Genomic DNA, 27,680 nt, shown 5'->3' on the forward strand with positions numbered 1-27,680 from the left:
GACACCGCGCATGTGTTGATCTGTGCTGCAGCAACGTGAATCAGTTCCTTTCTGACCCCAGCGTTAATCTGCATTCACACTGAGGTTCCAAGGCTTTTCTTAACTGCTCGTTGCATGTGTATTTTGTCACTCGAGGATTCGTTTCTCTGTGGTAGGTCTGTAGGCCCCTTCTAGGCTGTCGAACCGGACGCCGACACGCAAAAAAACAGACCCGGCTGTATAAATCGAGCTTTCCGACTCGCATCGATTTAGTTCTGCCTGATCGCATTCCGGCTCGCGTCCGTTCCTCCGTCTTGGATTTAGAATCACAGAGCCGCTACTGCCAGCGTGCGTAATGTATCGTGAAGAGGAAACACAGTAAATAGACGGACATGTCCATCTGCAGAAAAGGGGAAACGAAGATGGTGATGACGGCTTCACCGAAGTCCACCTTCAGATGCTCAATAGCAATGGCGAAACCTTCCCTCCCGCTGAAGCGGATGCTCTGGGTGTTTATTGTCTTTAGTCTCTCTCAAAGGTAAGCTACTAAAATGCACGTTTCCTTTCAAATCGTGAATCTGTGTTGGCTCTGTGGGGCTGCATATTTCTCGTTCTAGCTGCACATTGCAATGCGATGTCTCCTCCCATTTAGTATCACCCCACTGTATGGACTTCTGAACGATTAAATCCCCCTAAGAAATAAACCCGGTGGATATTTAATGTTTGCTTTCATATACATTTGGCTCTACACTTACCGATCTTTAATAAACATCAGCACAAGATCGTTTGTTTTTTTCTATTTACACAACACAACGCGACATACGCCCAAAGACCGCCATAATGTCAGATAATGTAACATTTGTTACTGTTTATTCTTAAAAGAGAACCCTATGGCGGGGTGGCTCGTTCAGAGTCCCTCTCAGTATGTCTCCGGTTAGAAATAGCATAGTAGCAGGCTAAGTTGGGGGAAAGCTAAAGCTACATAAGCTCTCTTTAAGGATCAAGTCTATTTCAGGAGTCAAAGCTTCCTAAATAAACTCCTGTGTTGAATAAGCCTCAGGTGGAATAAAACCGTCGGTCTGACGCGACAGTGTTATTGGGTGCATTTCAGAGCATTTTTAGTTTTTATTTGAAATAAAAATAATTTCAAAATGGCAGACGACCACACAGAGAACATAAGAGTAAGGCACAACGAGGGCTAAGAAAGCACAGAGTGGTCCTCAGCGGTTTTAATGTCAGTTTCAACTGTGCCTAAGGTGTGGTGGATTTTTTCCCCCTTTTTATTAAATAAAAGCTGTGTGCCTGTGAGGAGTTCATCCCCATGTGCTGGAAGAGAAATAGCTGATGGTTTTTTTCTCTCTCACTCTCTCCTCCTCCTTCCATCGTTTTCTCTTGTGCTGCTTCAAGAGTGAAAAATGGAGGCAGATAAATCTGTCTCCATCACATTAATCGCAACCTCAGGGCTCCTTGTCTAACCCTTCCTTTGTCAGGCCTGTTTATTTCTAATTGTATGCACAACTGGTGTTCATAATGTGCTAGAGTAAACACTACACTCTTCAGAGTTAAATATTTGTCTTGGAATTTAGAGATTGAGCATGAGCAATTACCAACAGCTACTACAGATCAAAGCAAGTCCTGTTACTCTAAAATAATCATATATGGATGAATCATAATTTTTAAACCAAAGTCACACATGCAATATAGAAAGTATTTCACTTTATGATGAAGGTCCTGTGGATGATGTAATTACAATGCAGTTTTAATTATAATCATCTGCAGGACCTAGCCATTTTCAAAGTCAATTATGATTCATGTATGAAAGCTCTTACATAAGGCTTTTCCCAAGGTCTCTGCAAGCTTTCAGTGTGATCTATGCCACTTTGTAACTTACTGACATCTGCTATGTGCACCGATGTCAGACAGCATTATGACACATGGACCTCAGTACGCTGTCAGTTCCAGATATAGATCAAAGTGGCTGCACAATCCTGATTAAACGAAAACAAACAAAAAAAAAATGCAGGAAGTGTGTTTGAACATCCTCTCATTTATTGAATATGAGATGTGGGTTGTGAAAAAAGATTGATATCATTGGAACACAGCTTGAAGAAGTCATGTGACTGTAATTCAATCTTTTTGTGGGATACTTGCTGTTTTGGTACCTCATCTCAGTCTTAGGTGGCACGTTTTCTGACAGGGCAGAATGGGTGTCATTTGCAAACATGGATTAAAAATGTATTTATGTTATTTAATGTATTTATTTATTCATAACTTTACAGAGCATACTAATAAAGCCCTGAGAGCAAGATTAGCTTGACTTATACAATTGTTTACAGTGCAATCTACAACAAACTGTACCACTAGTAAAGATATGTAAAACACTAAAATTACAAAATTTACCTGCAGTACAATGCTTTTATTGTTTTGTTTTTGTCTGTTTTTGGGGAAATTAAAAGTGTAATTTGTGTACCTTTTTATTTACTAAAGAAAAACTCACATGTTAACCTCTAATCTGGGGCAACTGGAGCTTTTAAAGTTGATAAGAGTGTCTATGAGGTTTACATTAGAATCCATGAGTACCTGTTTCTCCCTGGTATAAATATGATGTGAATTAGGCACTCATTTCACTTAACCATTCCTCAAAATGGGAAAGACAAAGCATTGAAGAAAAAAAAAAAGTCCAAACTTGAACATGCCTTCTGTCGGAGCAGTAACTAATAAGTTAAAAACAGTTGGACCTGTTATGCTTGATACAATTTATTTTATTGTATTTGTTTTTGTTATTTTGTGCCCCCTTTCATAGTAAAAGTAAATAGTTAAAATGTCAACCGATGCTCACTGATACAGAGCTGCAGTAATAAGTGGAATTTTGGTGTTAGGTCTTGATGAAATACATTCCTGTTAAGGCATTTATACACATTTTTAATTAGCAGTATAGATGTGTCCAAAATGAAGGTCGTTGTTAAAAAATATTTTAGTGAACTTAAAAGGAAGTTGTTTCTGGAGCATCGCACCCCCTTCATTATTTTAATTTTCAGCCCACTTTTACAGATTTGCTTATTATGTTCAGGATTGTTGTCCTTTTGCATGATTCAGTTCGGGTGAAACTTCACCTCTAGAACAAATGGCCTCACATTTAACTCTGGAAACCAATGTGTTTGTGGTTCAACTCGACCGTTTCAAGTTCCCATGATATGTGGCTGCAAAACAAGCATCAACTCACCATACATTCACCACCATGCTTGGCAGTTAGTATGAGGTATCTGTGCTGATGAGCTGTGCAGGGTTTAGGCCAGACTGCTTCTTATGACTACACATTCCAAAGTTGGATTATTATTATTTTCCCCTGTTTTTGATTTAAATATTATGGGGTGCCAGTGGTCTTTATTCATTAGTAGCTTGACAGGAAGAGAAGGGGGAAAAGACAATAGAGATAAAATGAAAAGAGATAAAATGCAGTAAGCTGCCTGGGGCCATGAATCAAACACAGGACAATGGCATCAAAGATTGTAGCCTCCATTTATAGTGTGCCTGCAGGACCTTTGAGTCATACAGGTCACACATTGCCTTGTAATGACGTCATTCCAGATGTATTTCACTATAATGATAGAAAACTTGACAGCGTTTCAGAGACAAGATAGCTTTTTCTGGTAACATCTCTGGAAAAGATATACCTACTCAGTATGTTCTAATTGTTCTGAGATAAAGGCCTCTGCAACAGGTGAAACGTAGTTGCTTTGTGGGACTTGGCTGAAAATGGGGTAATTTGTGGCTGTTTTGTATTTACATACATGAAGTATTTTTCTGTATTGAAATATGAACTCCAAAGCATTGAGCAGCATTTAGTAAATTCTTACCAATTTGCTGTTATTTATTACAACAGACTGGCTGTTGTTCACCTTTCTAATCATCCTTGTAAATAGCACTTTTTAATTTTTGTATCCTGTTTTTGTTTCTCTGGAATTTAAAATAAATAGCTGGTATTAATTAGTAGTACCAATAATGGAGAGGTAAACTTTCTAGACCAGAGCATCAGCCAATCAACAGGGTGGAGACTTTAGCCAGGACCAATCGATGTGTTTATAATTTCCTTCTTGTGCAAAACACCATTTATTATGAGGAACTTAGTGCATGGATAGCCATCACAAACTGTATTGTTGTTTATGCTTTTATTGGGATACATGATGGCCATGTTGTGTTTGTTTGGGCATGTGATAGTGATTTTAATGCAATACATGGTTGCGGGGTGTTTAACTGAAGAAGAGAAGCAATGTCAGTATTGTGGTAGATGACATCGGATAGGGAGGGCAGTGAAATATATATAATATTGGTAAATATTGGTTATCGGCCCTAGTAGCAATATTATTTCCGACACACTGAGACAGAATCACTGACAGACAAGTATCAGGTCCATGTGATCTCGTTTATAGAAAAATAATGTTACTCTGAATATAGTATTTGAAAATATAGCAGAGTCAGAAATGTATACACCACTGGGCCTTTGATTAGGTATGCCTTGCTATTTCTGGGGACAACCTTGATTGTTTGTGGCTGAGATTGAAAAATATGTTTAAAACTTCCCCCAGTTGGTCAATTTTTTCAGTATATCATCAAACAGTTGCTGCAGATGTGTTGGCTTCACATCCATGATCCATCTGTCCTGTTAAACCACATTCCAAAGATGTTCTTTGGGGTTGAGATTGTGTGACTATGAAGGCCACTGGAGTACAGTGAACTCATTGCTGTGTATAAGAATCCAATTTGAAATCATTTGAGCTTTGTGACAAGTTTTATTATCTTGCAAGAAGTAGCTATCAAAGGATGGATACAATGTGGTCGTAAAGGCATTGACAAAGGCATGACTGTCAGTCTGATGAACAGTCAATGTTCATTAACACTGCATTGCCAAAAAAAAATTAGCTCCAGCTGATGTAATGAGCAGCTTCTCATTTCAGGAAACAGATGTAAGAAAGGACTTAGCTTGTGGCCTGCACATACTATTCTTCTTTTGTTGTCACACAGTGAAGCACATGCACATCAGTTTTCAATTCCCCTGGCAAAGAAAACTTTACTTTGTGTCACAGACAGAATTATTAATTGCAACCCTCTTTTGACAAAGTCATGTTTAGTAGGACCAAGTTATCATTTTGACACTCTTATTCCCAGAGGAACATAAACTGTTTGACCCTAATATGCTGACCAAAATATAATTCCTTGTTTGTGTGCACAATCCTGGTGATTAAAGCTGATCCTGAATTTAATCAATGACACAGATATACGGTGGTATTTAAATACTGCTCACTTGGGACTAAGGAGTCCAACATGTGTCAAGTAAATATCCCCCACAACAGTGCTCCACCAGTGGCAGCCTTATCATTGAACTACAACAGCATATATCCCTGTTTTCATGTTATGTGCTTCAAACTCTGACCCAACTAGCTGAATGTTCCAGCTCAAATCAAGACATATTAAACCATGCATACTTTTTCTGTTGCACTATAGTCCAATCTTGTTATTGCCTATCCAAACTGGAACCTTAGTTTCTGTTCTTAGCTGATGAGAGTAGCACTCTATGTGGTATTCTGCTGCTGTAGCCTATTTCTTTCAAGGTGCAATGTGTTATGCGCTCAGGGATGGCATTTTGCATTTTTTGGTTGTAACAAGGTGTTGTTTAAGATACTGCTACCTTTGTTTAATTGCAAACCAGTCTGCCCATTCTCTTCTGACCCCCTGATGTTAATAAGACATTTTTGTCCAGGCTGCTGCTGGCCGCTGGATTTATTTTTTGCTCTTTATCGGACCATTCCCTCTACACCTGAATGATGGTCGCCTTTGAAAAGTCATGTAGATCAGGGTTTTTTCTGAAATAATCAGGACAGCCCATCTAACACCCAAAAACCATTGAAAATTGGTTAGATCTCATTCTCCCCAATTCTAATGCTTGGTTTGACATTTAGAAAATCTTTTTCACCAAGTCTAAATGCCAAAGTCCATTGCGTTGCCACCGTGCGATTGGCTTCTTAACAATTTATGTTTTCTTCCCTTGTGCTGTTGAGCTTGTTAAAAGAAATCTGCGGCATCAACTTAGTGTACAACAGCAGTTTGTTACTGAATATACAAAATCACTTGCTGCTGGGCAATGCTGTGCTTGATTATTAGATCTAGTTTCTTCATTTGTTATACAATGGAATATAAAAAAGAATATAACCAAAGGGAATGTGATTTGGTAGTGTTAGAGCTGTTTCTTTAACTATTGCTATGACTAAGAACCTCTTATAAATATGAGGAACTGCATTGGCCAGTGTAGTTTTCTCTTGATCTGTGATCCAACTACAGTGTTCTCATTTTCATCTGTACAAACACAGTCACTGACATACATATGCATAATTAGAAACACACATACACACATACAGCTCAAACTTGCACTCAGATGGTGCAGTGCTCTCTTTCTCTCAGTATAACTTCAGGTATCAAATTAGTAGGCAGATCCTCATTTCTGTCTGCACTGGAAAACACATGGCTCACTCTTTGAACTGCTCATGTTGGGAATATTTCCCCACACATAGAGACGCCACGATGAATAACAAAATCCTGCTACTTGGAAAGATTGCAGATTCCCTTTTCCTTCTTGAAACCGTCTCTGTCTCCTCTGTTTGTTTGCACCTAAATAAGGTAATAAAGACTTAAGGATTTAAGCACTGATGCTATGGTGGAGATGGATGGCTCTCAATGGCATTTAATGTAGCCTAAGGAAGACTGCTGGACAACACACCATCTCTTATACCAAACCTAAGAACGCAAGAAAGCCGTTTGTCTCTTTGGTTTTCTATGGAAGCAGTTTCCCTCTTTTACCATCCCTGATCCATTGTTATTTTAGACTGCTGTCTCTTTAGCTCTGATTCAGTATAATCATTTTCCAAAGACTTACATGTATGTAAAATATCACTGAGGTGACAGGCAAGTACTTTAAAACCCAGGATTTCAAAGGTGACTCACTGTCACAACTTAAGACACTAAAAGCCGATCCTGAGTGCAATTGAAACAGGAGTAAAAAAAAGGATTACATTGGAAATGTAGCTTGTGCTAGCATGTAGCACATGCTAATATTTGCTTGTTGTCACACACTAAAGCACATGCACATCAGTTTCAGTTCCACCTGCCCCTGGCAAAGAAAGCTTTATGTAGTGTCACAGACAGAATTATTAAATGCAATCCACTTTTGATGAAGTCATACTCAATAGTACCATGTTATCATTTAGACATTATTATGCTCACAGGACTTATGCACAGTGATGCAGTGGGTAGCTTGCCATGCAGCAAGAAGATCCTGGGTTCAAGTCCTACCCTTGCCCCGGGTCTTTCTGCATGGAGTTTGCATGTTCTCCCTGTGCATGCGTGGGTTCTCTCCGGGTACTCCGGCTTCCTCCCACAGTCCAAAAAACATGACTGTTAGGTTAATTGGCCTCTCTAAATTCTCCTTTGGTGTGAGTGTGTGCGTGAATGGTTGTTTGTCCCGTTTGTCTCTGTGTTGCCCATGCAATAGACTGGCGACCTGTCCAGGGTGTACCCTGCTTGTCGCCCATTGACAGCTCGAGATAAGTACCAACACCCCTTGCGACCCCACAAGGGTCGCAAGGGGTGTTGCGACCCTTGTGTTAGAAAATAGATGGATGGAATGCTGCTCACAAGATCATGGACTTCATGTGGAAATAAAGGTGTCCATAGGTGTTACTGCTCAATTATACCAGCTATGTCTTATCAAACAGTAGAAACTGCTGAAAAGTCAATTAAATTCATTATTTCTATATAGTCCAATTCACACCACCTGTGGTCTCAAGGCACTTTACAAAAAACAGTTAAGTCCAATCATACAGACAGCTCACAACTCAGTTACATACATTCCAAATTGATCATAGTTATCAATCAAAGCATTTAAGTTCAGTTTAAACATTCACATTGGTTAACTTGTTCTTTATCCCCTAGCACCCCCCCCCCACCCCCCCAATAACCATGTAGTGACAATGCACTGTTGCTTGCATTAAATCAATTACTTTGCAGTAATCTCTAATACTGAGCATGCATGTAGCTACAGCAGAAATTAAAACTCCCCTTTAAAAGGGAGAACCCTTCAACAGAACCAGGCTTGGTGTGAACCGCCATCTGCATCAACTGACTGAGGGGTTTCAGAACACAGAGACACAAAAAAAGAGACATACAAGCACTGAACCAGAAGTACTTGTATGTCTTTTATTAGGTAGTAGGTCTGGGATTATTAGGTAGTAGGTCTGGGGTTTTTATCTTCAGACTCTTACAACTATACATTTCCAGGTGACAAACTTCTTAACATACACCCACTAAACACAACAAACTTACTTCTACACATACACGTACCCATACACACATATGCACTCTGACACACAAACAAATCCAAATGCTTGAAGGTCATTCAAACCCAAGTTACTATTACGTCAAATTAGCCTGTCTACTCTGATGCTAGATTGAGTCAGGATTTATTAAAGCCAATCACACAATTAGGTATAGAGATATCCTTTTTGTTGAGCAAAACTGCCCTGGCACACAGAGTATGTTTGAAATTCCACCACAGGACACATAGTCAGAAAACTGCATGGAAAACAGCTAGGCATCCTTCAAGACTGTGTAGCAGTTGGCTTTTGTGTCTGTTTCAACACTTGATATGCTATCTGTGTTTTGGAAGTTAATTTAAAATCTCTGTACTGTTAAACTTCCAAAGACAAACTAAGATGAAAGAGGCTGGGTGTTTTTTATTCACAATGTCAGCTATCAGGTCAGGGAGAACTTTTTCAAGCTCTGATACGCAGGCTTGTGCTGGGATATAAATACATACCGGAAAAAAAACAAACACAGATAACTCCCTTTGTGAAACTTATTTATGATATCCAAGAATGGATAACAGAAGACATACGCACTTTATTTTCTGTTATAAATTCTCCATGTATTTTCAACACCTGAAACATCAATTATCCAGAGAGGAAAATGTGGAGGCTACCATCAGCCCTGGATTTTGCCAACAATAAAGCATCATGGTGCAGTCCATGTGCATGGTTGCATTTCATCCAAAAGTGTTTCTTATTCACAATTCTGCCTAAGAGCACTACTATGAATAAAAATCTGGCCACAATTTAAAATTAATATGTGTATTTTCCAACATGATAGGCCACTGTCTCATAATGCGGAGGAAGATCAAATGTTTGTACTTGGATCAGGAACCTTTTCAGATCTTAACCTTAAGAACATGTAATCAATTCTGAAAATCAGGTTCATAGACAGAGGCTGAAAACTGTACTTAACTTCAGGCCATAATAAGCACTGGCCACTATCTATTATCCAGCATGCATTACTAAAGCTATGAAGAAGAGTTAATTTTACAATTATCTCTTCACATATAGTATGGAAATTTGCTATTGAAAGTTTTTGAACTTTTTGAATTCTGTTGAGTATTTTGTTGTATACCATAGAGACATTAAAAACAATATCTAAAAATATTAAAGCTGCAAAACAGAACACTGTTTTGCTTGCCAGACGTTTTGTCTGCAACTTACTATCCGCTCTGGGAGTTGATGAGACAAGTAGAAATTTTGTTTTTATTTTTATTTATTTTTAAAGCCTAATAATAACTTTTTGCTAAGACTCATTAATGATACCAAGCATTTTGAGTTTAGGTCTAAATTTATCTTGCTCTTTATCAAATGCCTCTTATTCCAAACAATACATCATATTAGTGTATAACAGCTTCTGAAATAAAATGTTTGCAATAAAATTGTTGTCATATTCTTCTTTTATGCTTTTGTCCATTACGCCTTCCCTTATAATTACAGGTTAATGTTTGCAGTATAAAGTGGATGACTTTATCTGATCAGATGGATGTTATTTAAATATAGACCAAAAAGAGAGATCTATAACTGCCTCGCTCCCTTGAGATGTTAAAGTATGTCAGTTCTTTGGAGGTTTTTTAACAATCTGCTTGGAAGAAAACAAATCTACTATTAGGTCACTTTCATACTGATATAATGACTAGTTATATAGGTTCAATTTGTCAAGCTGGTGAAACAATGATTACATTTAAATGGTCTATACCAAAATTATTTTTGAATTGTTTTTCACTATAGGAATGTTTATTATCAAGTGTCACTACCTTTCTTTTCTTTTCATTTATCTTGGTCGTTTGCAAAAATGCAAAACTGAAACTACACAATCATAAATTATTTTCTTATAGAATTACATTTTTTGTCAGTTTTTATTTCTCTACTGAAATATTGAGTAGACAAGTAAAATTAAATATCTTTTGTGTTTAGAAGATTTGATGATTTAATGTGCATCACACCAACTTATTTACTTATCCTATTCTTGCTGTGTCTATACCTTACAGAGGAACAAAATAATGGTTAGTGTCTAGTAAAAACATAACCCGCAATGGATTGCATATGCTTATAGTCATAATGTAAAACGTAGAACCTTCATGTATAAGTGGGTTAAGCCACATGCCTGTAATCACCTTGTGCTCATAGGTATTCAGTCTGGTTTTTAAAGGATTCAGTCAACTAAGACATTGGAAGAAAATCTGAATGATCTGAACAGTTAAACAGAAGATTTCAGTCATGACTTTTATTTTGTTTCTGAGTTTTAATTTTGCTTTACACTTTTGCTGAAGGAAAAACTGCCTGCTTGCCTTTTTAAAGCAATCACTAGTTAAGTTTATTTCCCCTTTCTCCTCTCTGCAGCTCCCTCCAGAATGATGACGACGATGAGGTGTCTAACAAGACGTGGGTGCTGACGCCCAAAGTGTACGAGAGTGATGTCACACATATCCTAAACAGCCTACTTGATGGTTACGATAACAAGCTCAGACCTGACATTGGAGGTACGGAGTAATTGTCTTTTTTCCCTTATTTTCATGGCTGATCCACTTAGTCCTTGAATCATAAAGGGATATGCTTGGGTCAGTCTGTAGTCACGCATAAGCAGTAAATAGCAAAACATTATATTAAATAAAACAGCTTCCAAATAAGCTGGTTTAGAAAAGTTTGTAGTTCTTGAATCTCAACTTCAATCATATATAATATGAACATGAATGTATAAATATAAAAATAATTATGAGTGACAATACATTATACCAGGACATCTCTTGTGGCTGCATGTCATGGGCATATTATGTTTGTTCAGGCTCCAGGGAAAAAAAACAAAAAAAACTAAGCTAATTTATTTTTTACAACATGCTGAGCAGACAGTGCCTGTGTGTGTTTGGTTTTGACGAGCAACCTGGCTCTTTTTAAAAATGTATTTACCAGTGTTTATGTTCATGTGTGTGTTATGGCGATGGAAGCTGTTCATCATAGTCCTGTAAGCCCACAGACAAGTTGCTCACTCCTTTCACTTTGACAGACAGCTGAGGAGGACTTGCTTGTCTGCATGCACCTATCACATCAATCTGTGAGAGCAGTACAGGGAGATACTCAGTATCCCTGAATGCTTGATTCATGAGGCAGCATTCTTGCAAAAATATGGCTATAGCCTGGAGCCGTCACGCACTGTCCTGTAATGACAAAGCCCTGCCAATCTTTGTGCTAATTGTGAATTATGCATTAGTACTGTAATTATTGGCCATCTTAATTTAACCTTATCAAACATTTCTTTCATTTATTCCTTCCCTGCATATAGTCTGAGTTCTTTATTATACATTTAAGGAAAGAAAACTTGTAATACATAAACGATAAATAATAAAGTACAACTGGATTCTTGCTTAATTGTCGGTATATCAGATTTTTGTCCAAAATCTTTTTGATAGAAGCAACCTATCTTCATGAATATTAATGCTTTCCATATTTTAACATTTTTACTATTTTGTTTCTGCATTTGAAAAGTATTTTGAGCATAGGCCACAGTAGATGCGCTACATTATGCGATAAATCCTCCTGAAAGGTTCATTGAGTGTCATCCTTACACAGGAACATACACCATTAGCAGACAGCAAAAAAATTGACTTTTGACGTGCTCAACAGTGGGGAAAAAAAACAAACAATTTATGCTAGCTGAAAAAAAATAACCATGAAAATGTGATCAGTTGCTAGTGTGGGAGATTGAAGCACATGGTCACCTAAAAAATTATATTACTATATATGGGAAATGCTTTAAACTAATTGTCAGCTCTTCATAAAGCCTCATTATTTTCCCTATTAGACAATTTCTGCTGTGATTTTTCTATTTAATGCTCTCTTCTTTTTAGCTCAAGCAAACAAATGTCAGTAGAATTTTGGTCTATGGACTGAGTTGATTGCATTAAAAAGGTTAATTTGTGTTTAATGAACCATTTCTGTGTTCTGAATATGTATAGTTTGTGGTGCAAATATTACTAGTTAAAACATGCATGGTTTAACTAAACAATCAATGCAACAGTTGCTGAAACCAAAAAAGTCCTTTTAAATAAATTCACTTAATATTTTTTAAACTTATACCAATATGTTTTTCACAAAAATCTGATAGCCTCAGCCAAAAAACTGAATATGAGTAATCATTTAGTCAACAGGTTATTGAAAATATACAATATACATGGCTACATAAACATAAATAGTTCATCAGAAACAAACTCAGCCTTTTTTCATGGCCACTTTCTTAGTCCTAAATCTCAAGATGAACAGAACAGAGCAAAGATGAGATCAGATATTTAATAGAAATTGTGCAAAGAAGGAGTTGTACAAATAATTCGCAACAATGAATACAACAATTGTTTTACAACTTTGTTGAATAAGTCAGTTCTTGACATGGGATTTTTCTTCCACCAATGACATGTAAGATTTTGCTGAAATTGTCAGTGGGAGATATTGCCATTGCAATAAAAAGTTAATTTATTTTCTGGCATTTTCTAAACGGGCTGTCAGTAACTGTTCTGGGACTGTATATAGCATTTTCCTCCAATGTTTCCAGAATGACACACTTCCTGAATCATGTCAATTTAATTTGTATATCTTAAAAAGATTGGCTGTTCTGAGAGCTGAAGTGCAGCTCAAATCTACTTTGTGCTAAAGCTTCAACCGAAAGCCACTAGGAAAGTGGGCAGTGACCGTTTTTGCGCTATTATATTTTTCTCTCAATGCTGGTCTTTGAGTTGCTACAGGTTACACATCCCCACAGGGAAAACAATTAGCTAGCTATACTCTTGTCTGAGCCAGCAGTATGGTTGTACTAACAAGCCATATTTAGGCCGAGAGAAGGTTTATGTCCACTTCACAGAGTGCTGTGAGTTTAGATTAATTGCTGATTGTACCACTGCTTCTCTTTTAAAGTCCATTGTGATGCCTATTTCAACTTAATGTCTCAGGAGAGTGCTGTTTGTATGAAAACTGAAGCAAATTGGAGAGAGAAAAAAATTTGATCGGCCTAATTTTCAGTCATTGCAAAACGATCAGAGCATTGTTCAAAAATATTACATTTTTCAAAATAAAAGGATCCTCTTGGGTAACGGAGCTGTTCATCCCATCTCTACATGTGATCCCAACCACTTACTGAGAAAGCTCTCTTCAGGCACTTACTTCTTGGACTTTTTTTTTTTTTTTTTTTTTTTGGTAATTATTCAAATCTAAAGACCATATGTCAGGGTGGGAAGATACACAGACCGGCAAATCAAGAGCTTTGCTTTCTGGCATAGCTATTTATTCACCGCAACAGTCCAGAGCAGCACTGACATTACTGCGTATGAAGTCCTAATCCATCTATCTATCTTCCATTTTTTCCTACCATCACTCTTTAACAAAACATCCACATGATTAAACCCCTTTTGTGACAGTAAAGACTAAACCCCAACCCAGAGGGAGTGGTCCACATTTTTGCAGTTGAGAATCAGGACCTCAGACTTTAAAGGAACTCACCCTTTTCCCACCTGCTAAACTCTCTGCTGCAATTGTCTGCTGGAGAACATATCCTGAAGATACAAACATAACCAGATCATTCACAAAGAGAAAAGATAAGAACCTGAAGTTTCTCTGTCAATGAACACCACAACCAGGCTATGGGGCAAGGGGTTACCCTGATGAAGAACAACACCCAACATCAACGAGTTTGTCTTTATGCTGATATTGTCGACCAGATCTTGCTTTGTTCATGGATAGCACGGAACACAGTGAGCCTTCTCAAAATACACACGCTCAATCTACACAGACCAGAAAAACAAACTTCCATACCACCTCAGCAATTGTGCAAGGGTAGAGATTTGGTCCACTATTCCACGGCCTGGGCAAAAGCTAGTAGAGCTGCTGCTCCTTTGCATTAAAAGGAGCCAGTTGACGTGGTTTAAGCATCTGATCAGCAGCCTCACCTTGGAGGTTTCTGGAGACGTCCTACTGGTAGAAGATTCAGGGGTTGACCCAGAACTCACAGGGAGGACCATATCTTTTTTTTATTGTGAACACTTCAGGATCTCTGGAAGGAGCTGGAGAGTGTCACTCGGAAAAGGGATGTGTCAGTTTCCTTCTTGGACCTGTTAGTAACAGGCTGTTACCCCCAATACCCAATCTCAAATAAGCAGAGAACGGCAAGGATGGATGGATGGAGAGATCAACCAGTACAGAAAATACTATTTTTGTTATGCTTTGTAATTATATTAGTGAGCAGGTCAATGTGATTTCTAATGAATTGCTGTAATTGGTCTGTAAGCCATTTTAATTAACTTTTATCACCATGAGGGTACCTTTACATTCCATATGATGTCTGAGCAAGCTTTAAAATATTGTGAAGTTTATTGCTTGCCTTACAAATGCAACCCATCACAATTGCAAATGACAAGCATTTGGTTTTATCTGATAATACACTGTTTATATTTGGTATTTGTTGATACAAATATTCTAACCATAGACATAAATTGGCTATTTTACAGGCCACAATGTCCATGTATTTGTATTTGCTGATGTAAACACTTCCAAGGGTTGTGTAATTTTGAATAAAAGTAAGTCGTTCAGTAGATATTGATTTGTTTGTTCATGCATGGGTTAAATGGAGGAGGCCAGGTGTAAAGAGCACATTTAGTATTCTGATCCCACATGAGGCCTTGAGCCTGACTATACCTAAACGCTGACTTTCCTCTCAGACATAATGACCTTGCATCCATAAACATCAGCTACCAAAGTGGAGCTACTGACCAAGGCTAACTCAGAGACTTTGAAAAGCCTGAATGTCAATTTGACACCAGCCTTTTCAGTTCTTTTTTTTTCTCTTCCCAGTGTCCTGTCTAGTAAGAATTGTTGTCTTAATAGCAAAAAGAGCTCAACAGATTTTACTTTCAGTTCAGTTCTGAGAGCATTTTTTTCTGACTCTGAGGGGGGATGGGAGTGGTCTTTGTGAAGTTCATAAATTACTTTTGCATAATTTCATAAATAAAGCATGTTTTCCATTCTTAAATTCATATTGTTTTTAGAAAATCTGTCAGCATATAAGACTCTCTGGCCAAATGTAGACAGACCTAAAGCAATGGTGACTGGCCACCCTCCGTGCTGCTACTACTGGAGCCAAACGGCATATAAAAAGAGGAATAAATGTTCCTCATATGAGTTTACTTCCTTATCACATATGATTGATGGAATAACTTTTGTCCATGTTGTAAAAATACATCATGCGACTTTCTAAAAGAGAACCAATCCCTAAGATCTAATGTCCTATTCTTCTCTGCAGTCAAGCCAACAGTGATCCACACCGACATGTTTGTCAACAGCATCGGCCCAGTAAATGCCATCAACATGGTAAGTGGGAAAGGAAGGTTTATACAAATTTGTCACCATCTTATCAGAAGTGTTCCTTAACCTTTATTATCATTCAGATGAAGGTTGCCATGTCCAGTGTTTTGCCAGTTCATCCTCAAAAAGAACTAATTGTAAATTCAGTTTGGTCAGGTTAGAAATAATTGATTCCTGCTCATAGTTCACCATAGTTCCAACTTAAAGTAGTTCTCATTCATTTATAATATTTTCTCTGAAATTATGCTTAAAAACATATATAGGTCATTCACAAATCACAAAAGGGGCAACTTACATCACATTTTTAATTATGGTCACTTTTAATCTTCCTCTTACCATCAAGTGAATGCAGAGAAGGTTTCTTGCCCCTGAAAACATGATTTCACCGTCAGAACACTCAGTAAAAGGTAATTACTACCAAATATTGATAGTTGAGGTTGTACTGTATATTAGCACTCTCTAATCACAATTCTCGGATAATTTTATTGTTAGATAATCTGAAGTAATTCCTGTCATCTGTAAACAATTATCTTTTCTACTTTAACAAAAGCTGTTAAATGACGTCAAGATGTGTTTCATTTCTATGACATTCAAAACTTTTGAAAAAAAGCATTGATACAATAAGATAAAAATATTCCTTTATTGTCCCACAATGGGGAATTTTGGGCATGACAGTGACAAAGACACAGAAAGAGTTACACACTTTTAAAGTGATCTGCGCATAACAACAGCTTTGTCCATGTGTAACAGGTGAGTCATGCATATGTATTTAAGGATTTGTATTTGTATGAGTAGTTGTGTGTGTAATTCTATTTTATTCTTGCAGTTTTTTTACATTTGTGTGTGCATTTGAGTACACGCTTAAATATACCAAAATTTACGCACAGAATGGTTTAAAAGGCAAATCATATTACACACATTCAAGTTCCCAAATATACACACAAATTTTGTGTTTACACAGTTTACAAATCTATTATTAGAGAAGCAAGCCTATATTGAGTTTGTTTTTTCTCCGTAGAAATAGCATCTCAAACTGCTTTGACTCTTGGATATATTGATACATTTGCTTAATGTGATTATTTGAGTACTATTAACCAACTCTTATCATGTATTCGTATACTGGTGTTAAGATTTAACCTTAACCAGTCCCAGTCTTCCCAGGTTCTTCCCCTGTAAAAGTAGTCTTTGTATTGTAGACTTTTAGAGTAACATATTTTGCGGATTGGAAAATTCCAACCTAACCTGCGGACATTTCCGATCCATAAGCTGGATCTGTGCTTTAATGTAAACTGCTGGAACGTCTCCAGAGTCTCCGCCACCTGGCTGCTAACTGTGGAAAGGATTTTCTGAACAGAGCCGAGTTCCTCCGCCTCTCATGATGAGAACCGCTTCCGGTCAGGAAATCCATTCTACAGCCAGCTAGCCAAGCACATAACCAACTTTTAATCACAACATGCCAGCTGAGTGGAAATATGTTACACCACAAAGCAAGACCTCAATGTACGTTTACAAAGCCATTGTACCGAGAGGCGAAAGCTGTGCCGTGGCCTACAACAGACATAACCATCTGAAAAAGTGCCCACTGAAGAGCAAGGGGATGTTTAGCCAGCACAACAGACTCTATGCAGACTGCGTGCCATGCAGGCTGCCCCTGGACTTCATAAACTAGCAATACCTGACATTTCTTGTGAAAAATTACACATTTCCCACATTTCTGCTAGTTTGGCAAAGCAAGTAAATGGATATTATTAAGTTTAATGAGCTAGTTGAGCACCTAGCGGCATCTAGTCTTCACCAGGCAGCTACTGCAATCCTGTTTGCGTCACAGAGTGGCTGAGACGCTGCACATCACTGCTACTCCCAGCTTGGAGCAGCTTGGTGTATCAGCTCACTGTCAGACATAAAACAGTTGAATGTGCTCAGAAAAAAGTCATCTAGTTTGTGTAAACATGTCAGGTGGACGTCCAGAGACTTGAGTATACGTGAGTATGTAGGCACCTTTAAGTAGCAATTGGTGGGATTCACCTCTGGAATCATTCCAAACTAACTTAACAGCTATCATCACCATCATTGGGTTAACGTGAATGTTTACACTTAACATTCATGGTAAACCCATTATTGCATTTTAAATATTTGAAAGCTTATGATTTCTTGCTGAAACAGTAGCCTATTTGTGCTAATCACATGAATCAACCCCTTGAATTTTATTTGGAAAGGGGTAGCATGAAATAATAATAATAATAATAATAATAATAATAATAATAATAATAATAATAATAATAATAATAATAATAATGTTTTTTTATAATCCACTTCACATCTGCCATTGCTACAATTAAGAGAGTAAAAAAGACAAAACTAAAGTAGAATAATTTAAAAAAAATCTGAAGTGATTCAAATAAAGTTAGGTTAAAAAGAAACAGAGAAGTTTACCCTTTATGGAAATATCTCTTGGATTTCATAAATACAGTCAATTTGAAAGCTGCTAAGTTGCACATTTCTTTCCAGGATGTTTTTTTTTTTTTTTTTGTGAACACAATTTACTTTTTTTATGACTTCTTTTGTTAGCTTACACTTATCCCAAGTTGTATTTTGGAATGCACATGCTTATATTCATACATATACATGCCGGTAAAAAGGAGTTTATTACAGCCTGTAAAAACAACAATGTGATGATAATAACATTAAAGCGAAAGGAGCTCTGGTATTGGGATTGGAAGTGAAACAATTTAGAGCATAGTGCTGGTGTTTAATTTACCTCAATGTTAACTTCAACACCCACTCTCCTTAACTGCATTTACATACATTGATGTGCCCAGTTTTAAAAGGAGTGTTTGAGCTTACATTAGGGAGTCACAATACAAGCATAATGACTGTGGCAACTGTGTGAAAAAAGGGCACTCTACTCCTATGAAAGGTTGACTGATGGCTTCACATTCACATGTAATGCATGCTATTGGGACAGTACGTTAGCACAAGGACATGACAAATGAGCCGGGTCATTTTTCTGAGGAGAACAGAAGACTGATGGTGCGGGGACTATTCATCTGTAGCAGTCATCCATGCAATTTTTGATTCGTTAATTTCGATTTAGAAATCTCTTATGACAATCCTACACCCTGTGAATGCTAGAGGAGGTGGGGAAGGGATTGGCTGAAGAAAGCAGAGAAAAAGGTTGATGCTTGAAGAAGAACAAGGATCAGGAATCAAGCTTCTATAGCTGTGGGAGCTTGGCAGTGCTTAGCTGCTCTTGGATATGTCCAACAGTTTAAAAAGAAAAAAAAAACACTACTCTTCAAACATTCCCACGTGTGTGACTGAGCCCTCATAAAGATGCTGAAGTATTACTCATACTTTGTCCTTAGTGCCTGTTTGTCCCTTTTAGACAAAAAGGAGAATGCTCTCTAGTTAAAGTATTTTTCCAATTTCAGTTAGAACCCTTTTGGCATGGATTTTGACTTCATATTTCGGCAAAGCTGTGTAAGAAAGTTACAATGCCTTTGTCCTCTTCCACACAGATCCCCATTTTTCCACCCCTCGTGTACGTCCCTTTGAACTTCTTGTTTTATAAGACCACAAATTTATTTTCTATTTCCTTGGTATTTCCTCTATCACTTTTGCCATCTGAACATCTGAAGACTGCTGCCAAACCAGCAAGTGGTAATCCTTCAGTAAAACAAATATTTTACCTGCTCTGTTAAGAATTACAATTTCTGGCCCAGAACAACAATGTGGTCTTTTTTCCAACAATATTCCTAACAAAATTAAAAAAAAAAATCAGTATCATGTAGCATATATATGTTTTGTTGAACTATACTGAGGTTAAAAACCATTCCGTATCGCAACCTATCAAAATCGGTCTGAAGGATGATTCATTATTCACTGCAATGAGTAACTTTTTATCACCCTTTCAAAGAAGAATAAGAGGATTTTTGTAATTTTTTTACAATTAAAAGACATTTATGTTTGACCCTTTAACAATGACACCTAAATGAAAGCAAAAAGATTATAATAAACTACATAAGAACTGACAACCAAATGAGCATTACATATATTAATACACGTATTAAGATTTATTAATGATTTAATTTGGCAAAAAGACAAATCTGAAAAGTTAGATGCTAATGCAAATTCTGCCCTATATCTACTCCTTTAGGCTTCAAAGGGAAGGTTTATGACTTGGGAGCTGCACATTCACAATACTAGTGAAACTGATTTAAGTCGAATGTACATTAAAAGTTCATCAGCTTCACAGGAGCCTAAGGAAAAGTGCTTAAGGTCTAACTCTGAGTACCACTGCCTACTGTGCCTAAGTGGAGACGGTAAGGGAGGAATGGGAGGAGATATTCAAAGTCTCTGAACCACCTTTGATCCATCAGCTTTCAATACTAGAACCACCAGGGATACCACTGGAAGCAGGGCATTTCTGAGTCAGACGCTGCAATTAATTTTCTCTGAACCAACTTGAGTTTCTGCTTTGTCAGATCCTCCGGCTCCATCTATCTCTTACTCACCTAGGTACAGGGTTTTTACAGCATGATAAACTTTAGCAAATGTACCACAGTTTCATGGTACTTACACATACATTTTAATAAAAATGTATTATATTGCCTAATTACCTTAATTTCAAACAATTAGTCCTGCTGCTACTGAAATGTGATAGCTTAGTATTGATTAAAGTTCTAATGTGATTCAAAGTGTGGTAGAGTTAGCCCCCCCACCCACTCAATTAGAAAATAGACAAGTGCCCTCCCATCCCACTTGAATTATTGCTATTATTTTTGTGACAGTTTTTGCTGTTGCTATACTTATTTGTCCCATTCATACTTAGAAAATAGTTGTACAGTTATATATCAGAGGCTGACTTGGTGTATTGTAAGAGCTATGTCATATTAGAGAATAAAAGTATAGATTCTCTTAAGGTTTTTTTCTAAATCATATTCCTTAAGATGGGCAGAGACCAAATATCTATATAATCTTTCCTCTAGACAGGTGGTGTCCAAAGGTTTTGCCATGAGTGCCAAAAATTGTTCAATTGAAAGGCCTGTGGGCCACAAAATTCCTGCTACCAAGGCAGCTTTGAGTACCGCAGTGGTGTTTATACTTAATGAATGGGCAATGAATGGGAAAGTCTGCAACACAGCATTTGTCAGTTTGTCAAAAAAATCACGTTACATGTAACATATTGCTGCAAATTTACATGTTGGTTGGAGCTTAAACATGTCAATGTATTTTTTTTATGTTTATGTCAGGAATACACCATCGACATATTTTTTGCTCAGACCTGGTACGACAGGAGGTTAAAATTCAACAGCACGATGAAAGTTCTTCGTCTCAACAGCAACATGGTTGGGAAGATATGGATCCCAGACACTTTTTTTCGGAATTCAAAGAAAGCCGACGCCCATTGGATCACCACACCCAATCGCATGCTCAGGATCTGGAATGACGGAAGAATACTCTATACACTAAGGTAAGGGGCCAATGTTGAGAAGTCAGGCTTCAGCAATATCGGGATAACATAATACATTGTTCAGATGTTATTGGTTCATCATCTACTAACTGTTTATTTTAGGAAAAAAAATAAGAATTAAAACCATTATAACTAATGTTCAAGAAAACATGTTAGCTTTTTTTGTTTGCTTTTATTTTAATTCATGTAGAAAATATTTTTCTATCAGACTGAAAAAACATGATCTGTTATTTGTGCTTACAAAGAGAGTCATTTGGGTGGGTTTTCTTCTCCCCAATAATTTCAACAACAGTACTACATAACAACATAGCAGTTGTCTGTTTGTGATGTAGTATGTAGTAAATCATGTTTCTCTGGGGGAAAATGTTTTTCTCTGCAACTGCAACGGTCTGTCGTTCAATTGCCTTTGCATGTCAGTATTTGTGCCGTTTTTCTCTCTGCACCGCACCACATTTGCCTGCTCTGCTGCAATCAGCCTTATGTTTCACACCTGTTTCCTGCACTATTTAAGCTCTCCACCTCCACCAAGTTCGCACCAGATGATCAAAAGCTTTGTTCGTAGATGTCCAGCATTCCTTCCATGCTTTTGATTTATCACCACGTTACGAACTCAATCATGTCTCCTGGTTTTCCATGCCTGGCCCTTGACGCACTTATACCAAGCTTCTTCTCTCTGGACCTCGATCTTGATTCTATGCATTGACTTACGAGACTTGCCTAATGCTTTGGATTCATCTGCTCATCTCTGATTACCAGTGCATGACCCTTGCTTGTCCACTGGATTCTGATCAAGGCTCTGTCATTCTACCTGACACTTTGCAGTGAGTAAAGACTGGTTTATGCTTGACACCCATACGTTTCGGGCTTAAATGAGATGTGTGGACACCACGTTTGCAGCATTTATGCTCCATACGGCTTTTTCTCTGAAGAAGCTTTATTCTCCTAGATTCTAGAGTGCAGCGTTGTGTTTCTACCCCAAATGTGTTACAATTCACTACACGTACAAGTAGAAAAAAACTGTTGTTTCCAACATTTTATAGCCTCTTACTTTCTTCCAAGGGTGATGGCCTTTTCCGTCCAGGAATTGCTAATAATTTGATGATCATGGTTATCTTTATGGGCCGCATCATAAAGATGTCTATATTTACGAACCTCTGTCAGAAGAAGCCCTTGCTCATCCGCCACGTTTTTTCACATAGTACTGTCTGCATATGTGCGTGGAGCGGAAACTTTTAGACTCGCTGAGGGTCGTGCTAGCCAAAATTATGTAATATGGCCACATGGACCTTGTGGATTTTCCAAGAAAAACCAGACTTCAGACTGCTCTTGCTATTGCCTGGAATAAACTGGCTTTAAATGCAACTCTGTGTCTGGGTTGAATCAAGGGTCCACTGTCTGGTTCATGACACTGCAGGCTTAGTTGCCATAAGAAATTGCACTTTATCTAAACAGTCTTTAAGTTCTTAGTCAGTGTAAATCAACAATGATACTGGATCCTAGTATAGTCTTGGACAGCATTCTGCTCGTACAAGTATGAGATGGGTTCAGTAATAATAAGTAAAGTATATTCAGAAAACCACATGAGTGCAATGAGTTTCTTGTTAGGTATTGATAACTTTACACGTCCAATAACAGTTTGATGTTTTTACATTTTTTTTTTATTTGACTTTATTGCTTATAGGTTACCATCACAGATATTTGAGATATGTAATAGGATCACATCACAGTACCTTTTGAGAATATAATTCAATTCAGTAAATGACTACATGGCTGTAGCTCTGATGTCTGTGGTCATGAAATAATTTGGTAAGACTGGTCCTGAAGTATCTGTAGGAGACCACAAGCCCCCTGCATTTTGGTTACTGGGCAAATAAACATTATAATACAGTCCAAATGGGACTACATGTCATCCTGCACCACCTCAACAACCCAGGAAAGTGCACTAGGATCTAATTTGTGGACTTCAGCTCAGCCTTGAACCCAAGACATTCTCCGCCAGATGCTCAATCAGCTCCCAATGCCAGTCTCAACCTGTAAACGGATTATCTGCTTTCTGACTCACCAACAACAACAAGTGAGACTGGGAAGCGTCTTCTCCAGCTCAAAAACCATCGGCACTGTCACCTCCAAGGAGTGTGGTCTTTGCCCACTCCTCTTCTTTCTGTACACAAATGACTGCACCTCAGCAAACCCGTGTGTGAAACTCCTGTAGTTTGCAGACAACTTCACTGACACTGGTTAAACCGAGGATGGCTGGTGGATTAGCTGGTCCACTTGTGTAGTCAGAACCACTTGGAGCTTAAATCGCTCAAGACAGTGGAGATGATGTGCTTGCAGAGAGTACCCCCGACAATGCCCCCCCCCCCCCACACACACACACACACACACTATACTAAGCAACACTCTGGAACACTCTGGATCACTTCTGCTTCCTCGGAACAGCCATTTCTCAGGTTTTGTGGTCTTCACACATAGACACTGTTCAAAAAAAGGCGCAGCAACTCAGGAAATACAACCTTCCACTGGAGCTATTAGTCATCTTCTGCACTGCCATTTTAAAATCTGTTTTGTGCACCTCCATCATTGTGTGGCGTGGTTCATCCACAAAACAGGGCAGGTCTAAACTACAATGAACAATTAGGTCTGCAGACAAAATCATCAGGGCTGACCTGATTTCTTTGTTTACCTTACTTACATTATCATCTGTCTATTGTCTTGCACTTATCTCAGATTGGGTCACAAGGGAAATGGGTGTTCCTTTTAGAATACATTTGCAAAACAGGGCTTTCTTCTTAAATAATATTACTATTGATAATATATTGCCTTGTCAATTTGTCTTGTTAGTGAGGACCTCTTCATAAGTTTCCACATTGAAACTAAAACACTATCAACTCGACTAACATTGTTCCTATCTTGAGATGAACACACCTTTTATACATAACTGTATTTTTTTAACAAGCCCTGGGAAATAAAAAAGTTTAAGTTGTGATATCTCTTAATTGATGGGATATTTGCATGATAAATAATTATATATAAAAAAAAACAGGTTATAGTTAAACCTTATTAAGCTTCAAATTCCTGGGATCCCTTTATCAATGACATTTTTATCATGCTTTACAAGGGTTCATTCTGACATTTTTGACAGTGTAATATTATATTACATTTTTAATTCTATTTTTTTAAACGTATGTATTCATACCAATAAATCAAAATAAGTGACAATTATTAATTTATTCTATTGTCACTTTTGCATTCTGCCATAATTACAGCAGACATTTGCCCTGACACCAAAATGCATTACCTGTGATAATAAGAGAGGAAAGTAAAGTCTTCCCGGTTCAATCAAGCCATGATGGATGTTCTCCTGAGCAGAACACTAGCCTTCCACTTCATTAATTTGTTAGGAAACTCAGAACTTAAGCACTGGTTAATTAGGATGGCTGCTGTGATTCCAAGCACAATGATACATGACAATAGCAAATGCATGGATGGGTGAGGCAATTTAAGGTCAATCTCTCATTAAGAAGAAGTTTAATGACTTCGCTTTTAAACTTTCTCAAGGGGGAAAGAAAAAATAAAAATATTTTCTGTCTAATATAATTTTGTGAAATCTTACTTTAAAATGTATTGCATCATTAGCTGAAAGATCATGGTTTTCTTGTTAGATTATTCAAGTGACTATGCCTGTATATAGCGTTTAAAACCTTAACTATTGCTAGTATCCTTTGGTAAGTGAATTCTAATGTTTTGTTTCTGCAGGTTGACCATTGATGCCGAGTGCCAGCTGAAATTAAACAACTTCCCAATGGATGAGCACTCCTGTCCCCTGGAGTTTTCAAGCTGTAAGCATACCAATACACTACTACGTTACTACTTTAAAGCCTGTTATTTTTATTTTGTATGCATGGTGTAGGACTGTAGTGAAATAGCTCTGTGCAAATACGCATGTTATATGGCGGGGATTCTAAAACTTTATGTTCAAAGGTCAAAATCCAATTTCTTGGTCAAAATAAATAAACTGAACTTCAGATGCAACAAAACCTTGTAAAATCATAAGAAAGGAGTTAAAGGTTGCAAGTACACAGAGACAGTTCCAATCATAATAAATAATTTAGAATGTTATTGAAATAATTTTTTTTCAGTATCTCAATTGACTAAGGGTATAGAAATTATACAGATTGGTTACACAGACTGGTGTTTTCAACCCTTTATTCCTGTTAATTATGAATTTACAGCTAATAAAAATAATATTTAAGATTGAAACAATACATCTGACCATTGTGGGGAGGGGAAGTGGGACAGAAACGTGAGCTTGATGAAAAGTATGTTTAATACCTGCCTAAAATTTATTTTGAAATGGTACATTTAAACTCGGAACAAAACTGTTGAATATGATTATAATAAAGAGCAACCTAGTGTCAATTTTGTACCATATACTATACAGAATTTTTTTATTTTAAGATTTTTATCTGTTACCAGATTAACATTTAATCTAATCTTGTTAATGGGTCGACGGTTGCTCAACGGGAAGAGAAGTTGTCTTGCAATCCGAAAGTTTTGGACCATATTTCATTCTTCTCCTGCCAAATGGGTAAAGAACTTAACTCCAAATAGTCTAATCTATCTGCATATTGGTGTGCCAATCTGTGTCAATTTTTTTTTTTTCTTACAGTGACCAACATTTTAATTCCCCTCGTTTTCTGGACAGTCATCTTTTTGAACATTAAGTGCGCTTGATTATAAACATCTGGTGGGGTCATATACTAGCTAAATGCAATACAGTTGACATCTCAATGGCTTGACAACTGAACACCTGGGCTTTTTTTGCTGAAATTACATTTTTGTGTTTGTAGAACCCTGTAATTATAGATTTATGAATCAAGTTCTCTACAGTAATCTACAAGTGTTTTTTTTCCTTCTTATCGTCTACCAAAAGCACTGTTGGTTGAGTTTTCTGCACATTTGGATATTTCTTGTGGACTTTATTTAACCTTAGAATATTATCAAAAAGTAACAAGAACTCGAAATACATAACATCCCCATGTAGGCAGTGTGTGTGTGTGTGTGTGTGTGGGGGGGGGGGGGGGTGGAAGTCATACTAATGAGTCTTCTAAAGCTCTACCATGAGATACTATGGGATTTTCTCCAAAAATAACTCTTCTCGAATGGCTCAAGAAAGCGAAGCTGACGAGGTTATCAAGGCTAAAACTAGAACATATGCATTCATTTAGATTTGATGAGAGCTATAGATTTTTTCACGGCTTTGGAAATTGCTTGGCAAACAGCACTGAGCTCGGCCTCAGATGTTGCAGGCAGAGAAGCGTGCAGCTATTTATCACGGGGCAAATTGTCCCATCACGTGTCAAAAAGCAGCAAAAGTTTAGTGAGCCTGCCCTCTTTTCCAGGTGTTACCACTCGGTAAATGTTATCAGGCTATTTGGTTGAAAAAATTAGTTTCAACACATTTCGGTGTTTATAACTGCAGTAGATTGAAATGAATTTACTACTGACACTGAGCTTTTGTATCCTTCTTGTTTTGACTTTCCAGAAGGAGACTGAATCTATAATATGTTCCTGATGCATTAAAAGCAAAACAGCAGACTGCTTTCTTGGTTGGCGATGATGTGTTACTTTGAAGACCAACATTATTGGATGTCTGAGAGCACTTAAGTTTGCACTCAAGGAAGTCCACCTGCATAATTCAAACCGAAGCTCCTCACTAGACTTCGACTGTCTGCAGAGTTGTAACAGTACTTTCTTGAGGACCAGCAGTAAAGCCATTACTTTTTTTGGTTAGTTTGCTTTTTGAAACCGCACAGAAATTCGATACTCACAAACATGACTTGATTATGATAATCTATTGGCTCAGCTAAGCGAATCTGTTTTAGACAAGTAAGATTACTGTTTTCATTAGAGCAACTACAGAGCGTGCAGGGGTAAAATGAAATTACTGAAAGCCCACTCACCCGTGGTCTTAAGTCAATGATGTAATTTTTACATCTCAGAATTTTCATAGAAAATACATTCCCCACAAATGAGGCAAATGTCTTTTTAACATGAAGTGCATGGCTTAGGAGAATTTTGTCATTGAAAGATTAATATTTTGTTGTTATAAATAAAATAAAACTATTCAAACTCTTAGGTTTTTAGCTTAATTTAACAGAGATGCAGTTTGTTTATTTTTTAACCCGGAACAAAATGCACTCGGCGTATCAACTGTTGGTTGTTCATATATTGGGAAAACAATGCTCCTTTATCGGTTTAAATAGCACCCTGAGTTTTCAACCATTGTGTCCTCTTCAGATGGCTACCCCAAGGAGGAAATAACCTACAGGTGGAAAAGGAGCTCAGTCGAGGTTGGGGACATTCGCTCATGGAGGCTTTACCAATTTTCCTTCGTTGGCCTGAGGAACACAACTGAGACCGTCAGGACCGTTTCAGGTATATAAAACGTCTCTTATTGAAAGAGC

General features: G+C 37.5%; 1 protein-coding gene across 1 annotated transcript; it reads left to right on the forward strand.

The window, feature by feature from the left end:
- Nucleotides 1–27,680, forward strand: gabrg2 (gamma-aminobutyric acid type A receptor subunit gamma2). The gene is made up of 6 exons (XM_036142878.1): nucleotides 1–517; nucleotides 10,740–10,879; nucleotides 15,676–15,743; nucleotides 20,990–21,210; nucleotides 24,970–25,052; nucleotides 27,514–27,680. The coding sequence occupies exons 1-6, from the start codon at nucleotides 372–374 to the stop codon at nucleotides 27,657–27,659; spliced, it is 804 nt and encodes a 267-aa protein (XP_035998771.1). The 5' UTR covers nucleotides 1–371; the 3' UTR covers nucleotides 27,660–27,680.

Source organism: Fundulus heteroclitus, chromosome 11, assembly GCF_011125445.2.
Source record: "Fundulus heteroclitus isolate FHET01 chromosome 11, MU-UCD_Fhet_4.1, whole genome shotgun sequence".
NCBI classification, from domain to species: Eukaryota; Metazoa; Chordata; class Actinopteri; order Cyprinodontiformes; family Fundulidae; genus Fundulus; species Fundulus heteroclitus.

Coding starts and splice junctions, on each gene's coding strand:
- gabrg2 (XM_036142878.1), top strand. CDS start 372: ATGTCCATCTGCAGAAAAGGGGAAACGAAGATGGTGATGACGGCTTCA. Junction 518..10,739: donor GTCTTTAGTCTCTCTCAAAG/GTAAGCTACTAA, acceptor TCCTCTCTGCAG/CTCCCTCCAGAATGATGACG. Junction 25,053..27,513: donor TCCCCTGGAGTTTTCAAGCT/GTAAGCATACCA, acceptor TGTCCTCTTCAG/ATGGCTACCCCAAGGAGGAA.